The 19,827-nt window shown below is 46.2% G+C and overlaps 1 protein-coding gene across 7 annotated transcripts in view; it reads right to left on the reverse strand.

Moving 5' to 3' along the window:
- Positions 1–5,191: 5,191 nt before the first annotated feature.
- Positions 5,192–19,827, reverse strand: part of FGFR4 (fibroblast growth factor receptor 4) — a 45,564-nt gene continuing 30,928 nt past the window's right edge. For all 7 annotated transcript variants that reach the window (XM_069244530.1, XM_069244527.1, XM_069244525.1 and 4 more), the window contains exons 12-18: positions 19,352–19,462; positions 18,411–18,601; positions 17,092–17,214; positions 16,594–16,664; positions 8,009–8,146; positions 7,545–7,650; positions 5,192–6,263 (exon numbers count right to left, since the gene is read on the reverse strand). In XM_069244530.1, coding sequence (XP_069100631.1) covers positions 6,111–6,263; positions 7,545–7,650; positions 8,009–8,146; positions 16,594–16,664; positions 17,092–17,214; positions 18,411–18,601; positions 19,352–19,462 — 893 coding nt within the window. In that variant the 3' untranslated portion in view covers positions 5,192–6,110. The remainder of the gene's footprint in view (positions 6,264–7,544; positions 7,651–8,008; positions 8,147–16,593; positions 16,665–17,091; positions 17,215–18,410; positions 18,602–19,351; positions 19,463–19,827) is intronic.

Genomic DNA, 19,827 nt, shown 5'->3' on the forward strand with positions numbered 1-19,827 from the left:
TCTGGAACTCTTTGGGTAAGTGTTCTATGAAATGCTGCATTTCGTCCCAATGAGCTCTATCGTATCTTGCCAAAAGTGCTTGTGAATTGGCAATACGCCATTGGTTTGCTGCTTGTGCTGCAACTCTTTTACCCGCAGCATCGAATTTGCGACTCTCCTTGTCTGGAGGTGGTGCCTCTCCCGAGGTATGAGAGTTTGCTCTCTTGCAAGCTGCCCAACAACCACAGAATCTGGTGTTAATTGCTGCGTAATATAAACAGGGTCTGTTGGTGGTGGCTTGTACTTCTTCTCCACCCCTGGAGTTATGGCTCTGCCTTTTATAGGATCCTGAAATATTTGTTTGGAATGTTTTAGCATTCCCGGGAGCATAGGTAAGCTTTGGTATTGGCTATGAGTGGAGGAGAGTGTATTAAACAAAAAGTCATCCTCAATTGGTTCTGAATGCAAGGTGACGTTATGAAACGCAGCTGCCCTTGGGACCACTTGCGTGTAGGATGTACTGTCTTCAGGTGGCGACAGCCTCGCAGGGTAACAGTCTGGGCTGTTATCTGATACAGGAGCATCATAAAGGTCCCATGCATCAGGATCATCTTGACTCATTGCAGTATGAGTCGGGGATTGCATCAGTGGTGGAGTGGCTACCAGTGATGTGTGCATTGATGGTGGTGGAGATGGTGGTGGAGTTGTTTGTCTTGCCACCTTTGCCTGTGGCTGCTTGTCCTTTTCTTGAAAGGCAAGTCTTCTTTTCATCCTAATTGGGGGAAGAGTGCTTATCTTCCCTGTGTCTTTTTGAATATTGGGCCTTCTTTGAGTGTAGTCTGGCTCAACAGATTCAAGTTCCTCTCTGAACTTATGTCCTTGCATCTGGGAGGACAATCCCTGTTCCTCTGTGTAGGAACCTGTTTTCGGTTCCGAGGCTGGATGTTTCGGAATCGAAATCTTTTCGGTCGCCTTTTTGGGCTCCGAGGAAACCTTCTTTATTTTCGGTGTCGTGGTGTCTCGGTGCCGAACCATTTCGGTGCCACTGTCTCGGTGCCGAATCTGCTCGGAGCCGCTGTCTCGGCCCGAGATTGCTGTGTGGCGGTATCTCGACCGGAGTCGGATGACTTTGCCACATGCATGCCCTTTTTCGGTGCCGATGATTGGTCACCTATTTTTCGGGTTAAGCCATGGCCTGTTGGCGGTGGCGTCCCCTGGGCTTTAGTTGTCTTCTCATGAGTTTTATGTTTCGACGTCTTACTCACGGTTTTCGGCGTTTCTTCGGGATCGAGCTCGTCCGAGTCCGATTCCTGGATGGAGAAGGTTTCTTCTTCCTCCTCGAAACGCCCTTGTCCTGTCGGCGCCGACGCCATCTGCAGTCTTCTCGCTCTTCGGTCTCTTAATGTCTTCCTCGACCGAAACGCTCGACAGGCTTCACAGGTATCCTCCTTGTGCTCTGGAGACAGACACAAGTTACAGACCAGATGCTGATCTGTATATGGATACTTGTTATGACATTTTGGGCAGAAGCGGAATGGGGTCCGTTCCATCAGCCTTGAAGAGACACGTGGCCGGGCCGACCAGGCCCCGACGGGGGGATCGAAAAAACCCCAAAGGGCCACCGGAGCTCTTCAAAAGTCGGTGTCGATCTGTTGTAACTAACCCGATACCGAACGCAAACAATACCGACAATTTTTCCGAGATTCTAACTAACTTTCCGACCCGAAACACGGAGCGAAAAGGAACACGTCCGAACCCGATGGCGGAAAAAAAACAATCTAAGATGAAGTCGACGCCCATGCACAATGGAGCCGAAATGGGAGGAGTCCCTCGATCTCGTGACTCGAAAAGACTTCTTCGAAGAAAAACAACTTGTAACACTCCGAGCCCAACACCAGATGGCGGGATGTGCACAGCATGTGTATCTGCAGCTACACATGCCATCGAACATATATATATATATAAATGTGTTTTTTTTACTCAAAAACATTAGGAATGAAAAGCATTAAAGAAGAATTTAGGAAAAACTAATGGGCAGTTGTTATGTAGTCTTTCTTTTATGTCTACAGTGACCGAGAAAAGAAGAAATAGAGGAGCACAGGGAAGAACCCAAGAAAGACAAAGGTAAGTAGTGAAAAAAGGTTAGAACTAGTGAAATAAAAAGAAAAGGTAATGTTGAGAGGAAGAAAGAGAGATAAACTGCCCATGAGATGTGAGAGAGAAACAAGGGAAAAGGAGTCAAGAAACAGAACCAGACAACTAGTACACCAACCCTAGTGTGGTTCACATCACACTAGCCCTCCAAGTGCTTTGGGGGCTACCAATGGTCAAAACCTCTTCCTTCAAGGAAGTCTTTGTTGTCCACAGGTACATCTATGGCAGGGGCCCATGCTTCACACAAGTAAAAACTTAACATATCAACAGAATAGCACCCTTTACACTAGAGACTGCACTGTTTATCATCCCACTACACAAAAACTCCCACATTGATGGGACCTTCTTTTCTGCACAAGAAGGATCCATATCCAAGGTCATAAATGCCTGGCCCTTCCTGAACATGATACTAAGATTTAAGTCATTCAAGAAGCAGAACTAATCACCCGGAGGTTTGTAGATATGAACACATGCACAGCTATCCCTCACTCTCACGTTCATTCCATGTGTAAGAGCAGATACAAGGCTGCATTAGCACGATAAGACAAAAGTGTTGATCACCATGCACCACAGCAATACCTTTCGCACAGAGGCCACACTTGCAACCCACACCCTTACAAGCCAAGCTTAAGTAAGCTTTTTATCTGTCCTCTTTTCTCTACTACATACTCATGAAGCTATAAATGACACAGCAAGACAATCAAACCATGACTACTGCACAACAAAACATGTATCACATAAGTGCCACTTCAAACTACATGCTTCCAACCAAGCACAATCAATGGATATTACCCTGAAAGTGGATTGACACCTCATCAGGGATATGGGGGGCAATATAAATCCAACTATAATACACTACACTACAGTACAACCTGTGAATAAGACCTCACAACTTTCCCATTTATTTATCTAGACCACAGTTTTTTACTTTAAACCCAGTGACTTAACATGAAGACCAGATTTAAAATCCTTGCAGTGACGTTATAACTTGACCAGATGCTCTAGATCCCTTATTCGTAAAATGACAGCATCAAATCTCATAAAACCTAATAGTGTCTTAAACCCTTGATCAGGCCTCCTAAACAAGCCGGTGACTTCACCAATGCATCACATATCACAATTCTCCCTGTAACTTAAAACCCCTGAGCCAAATCGCAGGACTCAATCTTGAGGTCTTAAACTTTGGAAATTGTTTCTTAATGCTACCACCAGACCTCATAAACCTTATAACTTTTCCTTGGAGCAGACGTCCAAAACCTACTAGGGACTTAAATCCTTGATCATGCTTCCTTAACCAGCCAGTGACTTACCACCTGGCCCTTATAGCCTAACTCTCCCAGTATCTTAACCCCTGTAATTAGTCCTAGAACTTCAATCCTTGGCATTTAAGCCCAAGAAATGGATTCCAAAGGATTCCTCCAGGCCTTTTAAACCTACCCAGAGCAGGCCTCTTAAGGGTCCTAGCACCTAACTTATGAGCCACACCTGCTAAACATAAGTTACTTAACCATTCGAAATACCTAATAAACCTTCCCGGTGACTGAATGCCTAGACCAGACTTCTTGACCCAATTCCAGTGACTTCTCCCCAAGAGCAAGCCTACTAAACTTAACACTGATTTATCCCAATAGCAAACCTTATAATCTTGGTAAGCAAGGGACTGACTAAATCTCCTCAAGCCCTACCTATGTTCTACCAGTGGAATAGACCAGACTTACCAAAACTTCTAATAGACTAACCCTTGCAACAGGTCCCAAACAACAATCAGTGATACAACCCATGGAGTAGGCCACTCATTCATTCCAGTAACATAACCACTGGCACTGGAAAAGAACAAAGCATCCTTTCAAGTGTCTTAAGTTCTAATCTGTGCCTTCGGGCTTTCATTCATGATGATGATCAGTTCCATAATGAGAACTGTCTTCTAGTAGGGAATTTTAGCGCTGAGAGGACTAGTAGGAAGCAACAGCAGCAGTGGCAAACTATATTGGCAGTAGAGAAAAGGAAGATCTTACAGAAGAAGAAATAATCATTGATTAGCCAAAAACAGAGGGGAAGTGAGTCCTAGATCTTAGAAGTGAAGAAGGAAAATGAACAGCCTCCACTATGAGTTTAGTGGATTCTGGGAACAACAAGCAGTTGGAGAGAATGGAGCATAAATAGCTCAGGAGCAAGTAAGGATGGAATTAATCCTGTTAATAATGAGGCTCATGTCTGTGAAAGGTTTGATAGATGAGACAGAAGAATTTGCATATGATGTCGGTGGGAAAGGAGAGCCAGTGTAAATAAGCCAAAAAGGGGTGCTGTAAGCGAACCTAGGGAAACTGAAGGTAAGTCTGGCAGCAACTAATTAAATTAGAAGACAGTTAATAGTACATTCTGGGACAATGGGGAAAAAACAGGGTTGCAGTAGCTTAGAGGTAAAACACATAACTGCCTGCACTAGCCAGTGTGCAGAAAGATTTCCTTGCACTATTTTTTCAGCCCTCTTAATGGGGATCACCCCTTTTGCATACATTATGCCTGGTGCTGGCATAATGTAGCGCAAAGGGTTACAAAGTGGCACAATGCAAGCATTGCGCCACTTTGAAAATATGGCGGGGGGATTTTGGCCTCGCTGGGCCACAATAAATTGCGCTAATGTGGCACAAGGAGGCACTAGGGGCTGTTAAATATGACCCTGTGTTTCCGCACTTATCCTTTTTTATTGTGTTTGGTGTTTTGTCAGTGTTTTCTGGTCCTTAATGTATGTTGCATCAACTGCGTTGTCCCCTCCTGCCTTAGAAAAAAATTGGAAAGGAAAAAAGCATTTCTAATCATTCGCTCTAAATTCTGGCATCAGAACCTCTGAAAAAGACTGCATAAACCATCAAGGGAAATGTTTTTTTCATATAATTCTTTCCTCAGAGAGAGGCTTTTGTGAACCTTTTCGACTTATCTGATGTTGTACCATTTTGGTTAGTTGCTTTAAAAAAGATTAACTGCTGACCTCACCGCCTCCCCGCAAAATGAACAATATACTGCTTTCTAAGAAAGAAGACAAGCCACAATGCAAATGTAAATATAGAGATATAAATATATTGTGTATAAAAATATTCAACATTCAGCAATTCCTTCATTTTGCCTTCTGTGTCAGGCACACAGACTGGTGTGATGTTCCCCTAAACCGTGGTGCGGTTAAAGGAATCTCCACAAAGTCTGACATTTGTGAAAATCAAAAAAAAAAAAAGAATAATAATAATTTATCAAGTACATTTCATCTGCATTTTAAAGGCTACAAACATAAATATTTATATGTATAAATTTGTACAAGATGCAAAGAATTCTACCGGTGGGTGACCTTGGCAAGGGTCTAATGCCATGGAGGTTAATTCCTTCATATGTGGTTTTGAGGGAGAGACAGTTCTGGCACTGACCATCCCATTAACAGATGGCACTAAGGCAGAGCAAGGTCTGCCACAGACAATCTGTAGATCAATGGCACTTTGGAAGTTCTATCAAGTGTAATCTTTTTATCTGTGGCACTTAAGGGAAAAGGGTGTGCTCCAAGTGAAACCTGTCACTCGCAGGGACAAAGGCCTGGCATCTGCGATTTCACATTTGTGGCACAAAAGAGAAAAAAATAGGTCTGGTGCTGAAGATGCCTTTGGACATGACACTGTACGTGCCACCCTCTCCACAACTTAGGAAGCTTTGGCACCAAAGGGTCAGAAAAGCATGTCAGTCAAGTTTTGAGTCTTCAAAGGATCTTTGCTGGGTTGCCATTGTGGGTGGAACTTGCAGTTAGTTCTTATCTTGAGTCCTGTCCACGCTGGCCGGATGCAAGCTGCTGATTCTGCCCTTCATCAGCAGAAGTGGAGAGGGAAGAGGCCAGGTGAGAGGTCACCTACATTCAGAAGGTCCATTTCTCTACCCAAGCTTCTCCCTTTATGCCTGTCAGCTCCTCTCTCTCTCTTGAGGTGCCCCCAGCCTCTTCTTCAGGTACCCACCATGGAGGTGGTTGTGTGATGGGTGAAGAGACTTGGCACTGCAGGCTCATGAGTGAAGACAGAGTCATCGGAGGAACAGGTGCTGGTGGTGTCTTCGCAGGCTGGTGAATACTGTTCAAAGGGCATGGATAGGTCTAGGTACTGTGGGAAGAGACAGCCGGGAAGAAGATGAGTACAGGTCCAATCAAGAAAAAGCTGGACAGAGCAAAGCAAGGCCAAACTCATAGGTAACCTTATACAGACATTTTACAGACAAAAACATCCTAGAAAGGTACAGAAGCACTTCCTGGCAGCCTGTTCAACAGCTTTCCATGTTGTCTCCCTGAAGACAAGAAATTCTTGCTCATGCTATTTAAGTGCCGTGTACGAGACTGCAGTAATACAGCCGTGCATTGAGTGTTGTGAAGAAATAGAATTGTCAGTTACCTGGCCTCTGGGTGTATATATAAAGTAAACGTGGGACTTCTAGTCTGGGAAAATGATTGCGCACTTGCTTGGGAACCATTTCAAATTGTTCTCCGTTACCCATCACAATGTTCTACCCCTTTATTCTCTCATCCTTTTTACAACCCAAAGGTGCCTGGTTGTGGGAGATGTGGGGGGAGCTTACTAAGCTGAAGAACCTTTCCCCCAAGATCTGAGATTCAGGTTGCACAAGACTAGAATCACTTTTCACTCTGATAAAGCCACAAGGAAAACCCTTTGTTGGGCTTGTGACCAGATCAAGCATGGTAAAGTGGGACCACTTACCAAGGACTGAGAGGTGTTCAGGGTCCTGACCAAGAGATGGCTGCAAACTTTAATTTCCCTCTTGTCCATAGAAAAGGAACCCATAGCTCTCTAATTGGATGGAGGTGGTTCCCAGAACTTTTCTAGAAACAAATCCAGTAACTGACTAATAAATACCCAGTGAGTATAAACATTAGGGCAGCAAAAAACTACCATCCCTCAACCAGAGAGTATAAGTGATGCTCTGGGAAAACAGATTCTTTTCAGGGAAGCAATTTTTAACCAACTTCCACACAGATATCTGATAGTGGACAGTTTACTTCGAATCTACAAAGGAGTGTGTGAAATTTTGTATATTTTTCCTGGAAAATTTAGTGGAAATTCTGCGAAATTGTGTGTATGGTAGAAAGTTTGGCTTGCCAGCATCTTGTGTGAATAATTCACCAAAGGAGATACCTTGCATAAACAAATCACATGAGACACCGGCGACACTGATATGTTGTCCATGTAGGTTAATCAGACACATAAAAATGAACCCTGCTGCCCTAGTCATCTAACATTAAAGGCTGTGCCATTAACCACAGATCTACCTGGAAACACTGAAAGGAGCAGGAATGGAGGCAGAGAAACAGTGAGTGGTTCTCCCTACTTTCAAGAAGTTTAACAAAGCCATCCACCTATCCACATACTCACCTCTTCAGCCACAGTTGCAAGGATCCTGTCTAGTGTCTCCACTAGTTGTTTGAAGGTGGGCCTTTGTGAGGGAGCTGCGTGCCAGCATTCCCTCATTAGCATGTACCTGCAAAGGTAAGGAATACTGTCAGAAGTCATCATGAAATGTGCCATATCTGCATCTCATCACAAAGCACCTCTCACCCCCTGATTACCTCCTGATCATTTATGAGGACCATACCATAATCCAGCCTATTTGCAGGCAATAGTAGCAAGGCAGGCCCTATCTGAGTTCACCTGGTGTGCCATACTTACAGCCTATCTTTTCATGCACAGGCTATGTGCACTACTTTATAGAATCTGAGGTACAGCCCATCTAATCCTTCTTTCACTCCTAACCCCCTAACCTGGAGCCTGGTATGTAGGCCAGCTGGCTCCCTTTTCTTTCCTTCTTAGTTCATCATTCTATGCAGTGCAGTACTCACAGTTCATGTGTGCAGTTGGAGGGCTTGTCCATTCGGTGTCCTTCTCGCAGAAGCTTGAAGAGTTCCTCTACAGGGATACCTGGGTATGGAGACCCTCCAAGGGTAAATATTTCCCATGTCAAGACCCCAAAAGACCACCTGAAAAACAAATACAAGAAATGGTTATGGCTGCAGAGTAAAAGCCCAGAGGGCACAGAGCGCACATTACAGGCACCAGGGTAGGCACCACAGAAAAGGGAGGCACAGGTGCAACAACGTTGAAGAAGGTAGCTTCCACCCTTGTGCTAGTTCTATGGAGATGAGAGCAAGCTGCATGTCCTTATGGCCTCTTTTCAGTGGCCATAAGGGAAACAGAAAGCTACTTGCTACAGAAATTCCTACAAAATAAACAGGAGGATAAGTCACTTTGTAACTACGTATACCGTTAAAGAGAATCCAAGAGGAATTTGCTAATACATTCAATATTAGGATGATCTTCTAGTCTAAAAACTAGAACGGATGAGAGGAGACTGTGCAGAATGAAGTTTCATGGTGAAGCAATGATTAACTTGCATGCTCGTTTGTTGGGCTAATGTTCAATTGAGCTAATCAACCATGCCCCTTTTTTTTTCCAGCAATTGTTATCTGGCCCTTTCTCCCAATCTTTTACTTACTTTAAAACATACTCCAAACATGCACGTGGGGGCCATATTACATAGAGTGCCCCAGGGGCGTAATCAGTGTGTGTGTGATGATTTTCTGCACCCTTGGGCACTGTAGTATTAAAGAAACATTTCTGAGGCCCCTTCTGTACAAGTTCCGGTGGCACACACATACTTCCTGCCCTGTGTAAAGGGGGTGTACCCCTCGTAGCATGGGGCATGGCTCTACTCAAATGAGGGTAACATTTTCCATTGCAACCCTGCCATTATATGGATGCAAGTTAAGGGGCAAAGAGACAGTCAGGAGGCATGCTGACTGTGTAACACACGGGTGCACACAGTCAGTGCACCATATGAAGTAGCTTGAAAGGCATCCTATAAACTCCCCCAAACACCTCCTGTGAGCCAGTGCAGTCACTCCTACAGGTGGATCTTTGTTCTCCTAGAAAGTGTGGGCCAGGTGCCACTTGCACTGTTTAAGGCAGACCGGCTGCTTCAATCAGGTGGTCTGTCTTTCACTAGTTTGTTGCCCCCAGGACAGTGTGAGTTGTCCCTGGCACAGTTAATAGGGGTAAAAGGGTGCTCTATTCCGTTCTGCGCCTGCCCGGCACACTTAGTTAAAGGTGGACCATAGTGCAAGTGAGGCCAAGGCACCCGAGGTACATTAGTTCAGTAGCAGCGCAGGCCCGCCATGCACACACAAAGGACAGGTTTATCATGGGCTGCAGCAGTGGAAAATGCTCTCTTGCGTAGAAAGGGCACAGCAATGGCAATTTTTTGATTGGCCAGACTTACAAAAAACGATGTGTCACAATCCAATATAACATCTGGCCTCTAGTTCACAAGCATTCAGGGGTTAAACTAGATTGATGGAGGTGCAGATCATTTAGTAAGGATGCCAGACGGCTTAATGTCATCAAGGATGCAATACTCCACGCCTAAGCTTTTCTTTTTTAGAAATCTTAGTTTTAAGTTGTGTTAGTTTATTTGACTCAAACCACAGCTATAACTCATTAACTTCATTAGGTCATTAAACTATATTAGAGACGCAGAGCACTGTTCCTTGTACGATGGAGTCATATGGGAACCTTAAAGAACTGAAGGGGAGCCGTGCTGGAGCTGCCAGCAAGCATAAAAACAAAATTATGCAAGTGAAATGCAGGGACTGTGTCCTCGGACCTGCTGTAACGAAGAACGGCATATTGACAGGTGACCTGGTAATTGAGGGCAAAAAAGTGATACCACTCACCTCAAAAACCAAAGAACACACTGAGCCACTGCAGTAGTTGGTTAGAGGTTCAGAGATCTCAACTTAGACAATAACACTGAAAGTTACGCGATACTTTAAGCCACAGAGCTCAAGTAGTAGCAGCAACAATGCATCAGTGCCGCTATTAGCCTGTATCTTCTATGGCCAGAGACTGAAAGCTGATGTTTCCTGTGCAGCAAGAGGAGAGCTGACAGCCAAGAGACATTGTTTGTTTTGTCCAGGGCAAGTCCGTTCATCTTTTGTTTCAACAGTGGGAAGTATTTCTGTAGCAACAGCTCTCAGTTTTGTTAAAGCCTCATGTTTGTTTCCTAAGATTTCCGACTGCATCATTAGAGGTTTGCCTCTTCCTCAGACCCGTACCCTATGGCCTATCAAAGTTTGTAAGACTAATGTCTTATTATCAGGGGGTTCCTGACTTGAATCCCACTCTGCTGGTGCCACAATGCAACCTAACAGCAACAAGAATTTGCTTTCTATATAGTGCCAAATAGCTAACATGGTGTTCAAAGCATAGTAAATAACTTTTGATAATAATGAAAATGTCACTTACCCAGTGTACATCTGTTCGTGGCATCAGTCGCAGTAGATTCGCATGTTCTGCAATAGCTCGCCATCTGGTGTTGGGCCGGAGTGTTACAAGTTGTTTTTCTTCGAAGAAGTCTTTCGAGTCACGGGACCGAGTGACTCCTCCTTTTGTCTCCATTGCGCATGGGCGTCGACTCTATCCTCGATTGTTTTTCCCCGCAGAGGGTGAGGTAGGAGTTGAATTGTAGTAATAGTGCCCATGCAATGGAGTGACTAAGTATGCACCTATTTAAGGTTGAGATGATACATATATAAATAATTGAAGGTAACTTCCAAACTGCTACAGGCTCCCGGGGAGGCGGGTGGGCACATGCGAATCTACTGCGACTGATGCCACGAACAGATGTACACTGGGTAAGTGACATTTTCAGTTCGATGGCATCTGTCGCTGTAGATACGCATGTTCTGCATAGACTAGTAAGCAGTTATTTCCCCAAAAGCGGTGGATCAGCCTGTAGGAGTGGAAGTAGTCTGAAATAATGTCCTTAATACGGCTTGACCTACTGTGGCTTGTTGTGCGGATAACACGTCTACACAGTAGTGCTTGGTGAATGTGTGAGGCGTAGACCATGTGGCTGCCTTACATATTTCTTGCATTGGGATGTTTCCTAGAAAGGCCATGGTAGCACCTTTCTTTCTGGTTGAGTGTGCCCTTGGTGTAATGGGCAGCTGTCGTTTAGCTTTAAGGTAGCAGATTTGGATGCATTTAACTATCCATCTGGCTATACCTTGTTTTGAAATTGGGTTTCCTGCGTGAGGTTTTTGAAATGCAACAAAGAGTTGTTTAGTCTTTCTGATGTTTTTTGTTCTGTCAATGTAATACATTAATGCCCTTTTGACATCTAATGTATGTAGTGCCCTTTCAGCTACGGTATCTGGCTGTGGAAAGAACACTGGAAGTTCCACTGTTTGATTTAGATGGAACGGTGAAATAACCTTTGGCAAAAATTTAGGATTGGTCCTTAGGACGACTTTATTTTTGTGTAGTTGTATAAAAGGTTCCTGTATTGTAAACGCCTGAATCTCGCTTACTCTTCTTAGGGAAGTAATGGCGATGAGAAATGCCACCTTCCAGGTTAGGAACTGTATGTCGCAGGAGTGCATGGGTTCAAAAGGTGGACCCATAAGTCTAGTTAGGACAACATTTAGGTTCCATGAAGGAACAGGTGGTGTTCTTGGTGGTATAATTCTCCTAAGGCCCTCCATGAATGCTTTAATGACTGGTATCCTATATAGGGAAGTTGAATAGGTAGTTTGCAGGTATGCAGATATTGCTGCAAGGTGAATCTTAATGGAAGAGAAAGCTAGGTTAGATTTTTGTAAGTGAAGCAAGTAACCCACTACCTGTTCTGGAGTTGTGTGTAATGGTTGTATTTGATTAATATGGCAGTAGCAAACAAACCTCTTCCATTTACTTGCATAGCAGTGCCTGGTGGATGGCCTTCTGGCTTGTTTTATGACTTCCATACATTCTTGGGTAAGTTGTAAGTGCCCGAATTCTAGGATTTCAGGAGCCAGATTGCTAGATTCAGCGATGCTGGATCTGGGTGTCTGATCTTTTGGTTGTGCTGTGTCAACAGATCTGGCCTGTTGGGCAATTTGATGCAGGGTACCACTGATAGGTCTAGCAGCGTTGTGTACCAGGGTTGCCCTGCCCAAGTTGGTGCTATCAATATGAGTTTGAGTTTGCTTTGACTGAGTTTGCTTACCAGGTAAGGAAGGAGAGGGAGAGGAGGAAAAGCGTAAGCAAATATCCCTGACCAGTTCATCCATAGGGCATTGCCTTGGGATTGTTTGTGTGGGTATCTGGATGCGAAGTTTTGGCATTTTGCGTTCTCCCTTGTCGCAAACAAGTCTATCTGAGGTGTTCCCCAGAGTTTGAAATAAGTGTTCAGAATTTGGGGGTGAATTTCCCATTCGTGGACCTGTTGGTGATCTCGAGAGAGATTGTCTGCGAGTTGATTTTGTATCCCTGGTATAAACTGTGCAATTGGGCGAATTTGGTTGTGAATTGCCCAATGCCAAATTTGTTGTGCTAGCAGGCTTAACTGCGTGGAGTGCGTCCCCCCCTGCTTGTTTAGATAATACATTGTTGTCATGTTGTCTGTTTTTACGAGAATGTATTTGTGAACTATTATTGGTTGGAAAGCTTTTAGTGCTTGAAAAACTGCTAGAAGTTCTAGGTGATTGATATGCAGTTTTGTTTGATGTACGTTCCATTGTCCTTGTATGCTGTGTTGATCGAGGTGTGCTCCCCACCCTGTCATGGAAGCATCTGTTGTTATTACGTATTGTGGCACTGGGTCTTGGAAAGGCCGCCCCTTGTGTAAATTTATGTTGTTCCACCACAGAAGCGAGAGGTAAGTTTGGCGGTCTATTAACACCAGATCTAGAAGGTGACCCTGTGCTTGAGACCACTGTGATGCTAGGCATTGTTGTAAGGGCCTCATGTGCAGTCTTGCGTTTGGGACAATGGCTATGCATGATGACATCATGCCTAGGAGTTGTAATACCATCTTTGCTTGTATTTTTTGTGTTGGATACATGCGTTGTATGATGGTGTTGAAATTTTGAATTCTTTGTGGACTTGGAGTGGCTACTCCTTTTGATGTGTCTATTATGGCTCCCAGGTATTGTTGTACCTTGCGTGGCAGAATTTTGGATTTTGTGAAATTGACGGTGAACCCTAGTTTGAAGATGGTTTGTATGATATGATTTGTGTGATTTGAGCACTCTATTAACGAATGGGCCTTGATTAGCCAGTCGTCTAGATATGGGAACACATGTATCTGCTGCCTTCTTATGTGTGCTGCGACTACCGCTAGACATTTGGTAAAGACTCTTGGTGCGGTTGTTAATCCGAAAGGCAGTACCTTGAATTGGTAATGTATTCCTTTGAATACAAACCTTAGGTATTTCCTGTGCGATGGGTGTATTGGTATATGGAAATAAGCATCCTTGAGGTCTAAAGTTGCCATGTAGTCGTGCAGCTTTAGCAATGGCAATACTTCTTGTAGTGTGACCATGTGGAAGTGGTCTGATTTGATGAAAGTGTTCACTACTCTGAGGTCTAGGATTGGTCTCAGTGTTTTGTCCTTCTTTGGTATCAGAAAGTACAGTGAGTAAACTCCTGTGTTTATTTGTGTGTTTGGCACTAATTCGATTGCATTCTTTTGCAATAGTGCCTGCACTTCTATCTCCAGGAGATTGGAATGGTGTGTTGTTAAATTTTGTGCTTTTGGTGGTATGTTTGGAGGGAATTGTAGAAATTCTATGCAATAACCATGTTGGATAATTGCTAGAACCCAAGTGTCTGTAGTGATTTTCTCCCATGCTCTGTAATAATGACCTATTCGTCCCCCCACTGGTGTTGTGTGGAGGGGGTGAGTGACATGTGAGTCACTGTTTAGTAGTAGGGGTTTTGGGGCTTTGGAATCTTCCTCTATTTCTAGGGAATTGCCCTCCTCTATATTGTCCCCGAAAACCTCCTCTATACTGTCCTTGGTAACTGGACGGTGTGGCTTGTGAGGTGCTGGCTTGTGTGCTTTGACCCCGAAACCCCCCTCGAAAGGGCGTTTTACGGAATGAGCTGTAATTTCCTCTGCTCTGCGGGGAGTAGAGTGCGCCCATGGCTTTGGCAGTGTCCATATCTTTCTTGAGTTTCTCAATTGCTGTGTCCACTTCTGGACCGAACAGTTCTTTTTCATTAAAAGGCATATTGAGAACTGCTTGTTGAATCTCTGGTTTAAATCCAGACGTTCGGAGCCATGCATGCCTTCTGATAGTTACAGATGTATTAATTGTCCGTGCAGCTGTATCTGCAGCGTCCATGGAGGAGCGGATCTGGTTGTTGGAGATGGCCTGTCCCTCCTCAACCACTTGTTTTGCCCTATTTTGTAAGTCCTTGGGCAGATGTTCAATGAGATGTTGCATCTCGTCCCAGTGGGCTCTGTCATAGCGCGCAAGTAGTGCCTGGGAGTTCGCGATGCGCCACTGGTTTGCAGCTTGTGCTGCGACTCTTTTACCAGCTGCATCAAACTTGCGGCTTTCTTTATCTGGGGGTGGTGCATCTCCAGATGTGTGAGAGTTGGCCCTTTTCCTAGCTGCTCCTACAACGACAGAGTCTGGTGGCAGCTGTGAAGTGATGAAAACCGGGTCCGTAGGAGGCGGCTTATACTTTTTTTCTACCCTTGGTGTGATTGCCCTACTTTTAACCGGCTCCTTAAAGATGTCTTTTGCGTGGCGGAGCATACCAGGGAGCATAGGCAGGCTTTGGTATGAGCTGTGGGTGGAGGAGAGTGTGTTGAATAAGAAATCATCCTCGACCTGTTCTGAGTGGAGGCTTACGTGGTGAAATTGTGCTGCTCTAGCCACCACTTGAGAGTACGCGGTGCTGTCTTCTGGTGGAGATGGCTTCGCAGGGTATGCCTCCGGACTGTTATCTGACACTGGGGCGTCGTATAGGTCCCATGCGTCCTGATCTTGGTCACCCTGGCTCATGGTGGTGTGAGCTGGGGAGTGTGATGGAGTTTGTGCTGGTGAAACGTCAATCACGGGCGGAGGTGAGGGTGGTGGTGTAACTCTTTTCACCACTTTTGGTTGTGGTGTTTGTTCCGTGTGGAACTCCAACCTCCTCTTTCTCCTAATGGGGGGAAGGGTGCTTATTTTTCCTGTCCCCTGCTGAATGAAGATACGCTTTTGCGTATGGTCCACATCAGTTGCTTGTAGCTCTTCCTCAAACCTATGCTTCTGCATTTGGGAGGTTAGCGAGTGCTCTTCTGTATAAGAGCCTGAAGCTGGGTCGCTTGCAGTTTGTTTCGGCATCGAAACTTTGTCTGCGTGTTTTTTCGGCTCTGAGGTGACTTTTTTCCTTTTCGGGGCCGAAACCTCTCGGCGTCGATCTGTTTCTGTGCCGCTGTCTCGGCGTCGAGCCGTGTCCACACCGGCATCTCGGTGTCGAGGCTTGTCTCCAGCACTTTCTCGGTCCCGAGAAGGCTGCGTGCCGGTGTCTCGACCGGAGTCGGACGATCTCGGCACTGTTTGGGCCTTTTTCGGTGCCGATGGTCGGTCACCGAATTTATGGGTCGAGCCATGGCCTGGTGGCAGTGGCGTCCCCTGGGCCTTGTAAATCTTCCTCTGTGTGGTTTTCGACGTCTTACTCACGGTTTGTGTAACGTCGAATCCTTCGGAGTCGGAGTCTTGGATCGAGAAGGTACCTTCCTCTTCCTGTTCCTCGAACTCCCGGTGGGCTGTCGGTGCGGACGCCATCTGAAGTCTTCTGGCTCGACGGTCTCGGAGTGTTTTTCGGGACCGGAACGCACGACAGGCCTCGCAGGTGTCTTCGCTGTGCTCAGGTGACAGGCACAGGTTGCAGACCAAGTGTTGGTCTGTGTAGGGGTATTTATTGTGGCATTTGGGGCAGAAACGAAACGGGGTCCGTTCCATCGGCGTTCTTCAGCACGCGGTCGGGCCGACCAGGCCCCGACGGAGGATCGAAAAAACTACCCCGAAGGGCACCGGAGCTGTTCGATCTTCGATGCGGTGTTGAATGTAAGTACGCCGATCCCGAACGCAACAATACCGACGAAAATCTTCCGAAATTAGCTAATTTTCCGTTCCGAAACTCGGAGCGACAGGAACACGTCCGAACCCGATGGCGGAAAAAAAACAATCGAGGATAGAGTCGACGCCCATGCGCAATGGAGACAAAAGGAGGAGTCACTCGGTCCCGTGACTCGAAAGACTTCTTCGAAGAAAAACAACTTGTAACACTCCGGCCCAACACCAGATGGCGAGCTATTGCAGAACATGCGTATCTACAGCGACAGATGCCATCGAACTTTATGTTATTCAATTTGCTAGTTTGGAAGTGTGGTAGGTTTACTAATTCAGAATTGTAGCCTGCAGATCACAGCAGTTGTCAGCAGCAAGCATTCAACTCACTGAGCCATCTTGGCTACTGCTACTGATGCTGGTGGGTGTGTATGAAGTGTCATTACTGAGTCAGTCAGTCTCAGGCCATGAATTCATTTCTTATACATCCCGATTCCTGCTTCCCACCCTGCTGCTCCCAATGTCCTTTTACTTACACATCGCTCTGGTGAGTGTACACTCTGTCAAACAAGGCCTCGGGTGCCATCCACTTCACTGGCAGGCGGCCCTGTGGAGACAAATAGAGAGTCACAACCCCATCCACCAGAAAGTGACTCTTCCCCAGAGTGCTGGTCCTATACCAAAAATGCGATCCTCGTCTTTCGAGTCACTGTGACTTCCCAAGGGTGGCAGAGAAGGGGTGTGGGTGAATCCGATACAGGTTGCTGTGAGTTAAATGGATGAAGAGGCTGTCGAGGGTGGGACAGAGGCAAGAGAGCTTCTGGATATGTGAGGAGACATTAATGGCGCCAACAAAAAACATCACTTCTAGGCGGGTCCTTGTTGAACATAGTGCTACAGGTTTTTTTTTTTTTTTACATGTACGTGTAAATGTTTTATAGAGGGGCTGGTATGAAGACTATAGTGGTTGTAGATAATAGAGGTGGAGAGCTGGCGGGGAGGCAGGTGTGGAGTTCCCAGGATGCATTACTCACGTTGCTGGTTTTCTTGTAGTAATCGATGTCATGCACTCCTCTAGCCAGCCCGAAGTCAGCGATCTTCATGACGTTCTCGCCAGTCACCAGCACGTTACGTGCTGCCAGGTCCCTGTGGATGCACTGGAGAGGGAAAGAAAGTCCATTTAAAGGCCATTCAGTAAGCATCCAATCTCCTAGCACCACAGAACCTTCATCTTGACCTGCACTGCCAGGTCTACGGAGTCCCCTAGTCAGCACTCAACTTAGTGGCTTTGAGTGCATTCCCCTTAGCCCCGACCTCGCATTGTACTCCTAGCATCTAATTGAAGCATCCATTTTTCCAACATCTGTGCACACCTGGAGCAGCCTCTGTGGCTGCTGCTCTGCCCTCTCATCTTACCTCCTCTGCACTAAGACTTTACTTTGAACTCTGACCTTTTCCCACGGGTCCCATCCCAGTGTTCACGGTGCGCACATCCACCCCGGGGCCCTCACTTCCCACCCTCTTCGGGCTCAGTCACTCCGGTTGAGCAACAATGCAGGGCCAGGGAGCTCAGGCGACCCTTCTGCGGCAGTCAGAGCTGCTCCACGTCTGCGCTGTTGCAAGCAGGCCTCCTAAACCCGGCAATGTCACGCCAGCTATCTCCACCCTCACGCCTCCCGAGCAGGTTGACGGTACACTCCAAGAAAGCCGACACCAGAATAACACTAGCCCGGGAGCACTCCTCTACTGCCTTCCCAAATATCACCTCACATGAGCCTGAGCACCCTCTCATCTTAGTCATCAAGACCGACACATGTTCCTTCATATCCTCTGAGGCTTGCCTTAAGGTGTGCATCATACTAGTGCCCTGGGGAACTATACACTAGTTCACAAATGTCACTTTAGCTGTGAAGGCTTCCAGCCACTACAGGCCCGAGTTCCGAGTCCCACTAGTCTCAATAACGTCTCAGCCTACACCTCCAGCTCTGCTTCTTATTGGCCTCTGGCACACCTTCCATTAAGTCTCAAGGTTCCGGTCCCACTAGATCCCTTGCCTTACATGAGTATTGGGGCTCCCTCTAACTCTTTCCCGAGACACGTCTCACACTAGTTTATGAGGCCATCTTGCTGCCCGCCTCTAAGGTCCACCTCCCTTAATAGGTCACAAGACACAACTCAGGCCAAGTCCACGAGGCTCGCCTCGCACTAGGCCTCGAGGCTCCTCCCACACTGGCCTCTGAGGCTCTACTCAGTCTAGCACCAAAGCCTGCCACAAAACAGTTTAAAACTGTGACTAAGACGTCCTTCCAGACACCTGTACTGTTCTGTTACTCATGACTTGCTGGTCTCTTACCCTCTTAGACTCCAGGTATGCCATTCCTCGTGCCACCTGGTAAGAGCAAGACACCAAATCCTGGAAGGAGAGCTGTTCCTCGGGCACCTTGGTCATGTCGAAGGTGTAATCAGGGCTTGGTGGCCGGCGAGCACGCAGGAATTCTCGCAGGTTTCCTTTGGAGGCGTACTCCACAATCATGTACAGCGGCCCTGCGTGCACAGTTCCAGGGGGATTAGACATTTTCACATTCATGGATTTTCATATCCAACAGCATACAACTAAAGAGCCACCAAATAATTGCAAGTCTGGCCTGCAGATGCCTTCCCAACATCCCTCTGATGATCCCACTGGAAGTGCCCAGAGCTATCTGAAAGCAACACACTGCATTCCCTGCTCCACTCGGTGTCCTAACATTCGTTCACCTTACAGAGTACCCTGGTTACTGCCTTGTCCCGTCCCAGTCACTCATATCTGTGCTCGGTCGCCTGGATGCATCTCAGTCACTCATCACCCGCCCCCAGTTGTGTTCTCGGTGCTCCCCAGACACCATTCTGGGTAACTCAATCACCTCTGTGTCATTTTAAAACTTGCAGCTCCTGTTACCCACCAAACTTGCCTCACTTGTCCCTTGCTCTTCCCTGCTCCCATTTTACTGGTGAACTCTTCCTGCCTGTCACACAGTCCTGGTTGCCAGCATATACATACATATATATATAAATATATATATACATATATATATATATATATATATACATACATATACATACACACAAACACACATACACACACACACACTCTCTCTCTCTCTCTCTCTCTCTCTCTCTCTCTCTCTCTCCCTCTCCTTGTTGAGTGCCTGTATACCCACCACTCACTTGCCATACCAACCACCATTCACCAGCCTGAATGCCCACAAACCCCATCACTGGCGTCCTGGGTACTGTGCCATGCCCACCACTCACCGTCCTGGGTGCAGACCCCGAGCAGGTTGATGATATTCTTGTGCTTCCCCATTAGTTTCATCAGTTCCATCTCCGAGATCAGATCTGACAGCTCCTTGTCCGTACCCTTGTCTGTGAGATAAACCGGGTGGTATTAGCATGGGGGCCAGAGCGGAAAAAACGGTGAAGAGTGGGGACTAGGAAAGCATAGCAAAGATAGATGAAGAGTCTAGTGGGAGTCATGGAAGAAAGCCAGACGACCTGAATCGGGATAGTATTAGGAGTCAGGCTGAGAGTTGAGTTCAAGTTGTGTTGTGTCAACATGAGTTTAGATTGGCACACAGCTTAATTTAACCGTTGCATGATATTACTCCAATGAAAGAACATCTCTCCTTCGCCAAAACCCATTCAGCACTACCAAGGAATAAAATGCTGGAGCAAAAGAAGGAACTGCGTTTAATAATAATGTAATGACCATGATCTCAACTTTGTAGATA

The sequence above is a fragment of the Pleurodeles waltl genome, chromosome 7 (genome assembly GCF_031143425.1).
Source record: "Pleurodeles waltl isolate 20211129_DDA chromosome 7, aPleWal1.hap1.20221129, whole genome shotgun sequence".
NCBI classification, from domain to species: Eukaryota; Metazoa; Chordata; class Amphibia; order Caudata; family Salamandridae; genus Pleurodeles; species Pleurodeles waltl.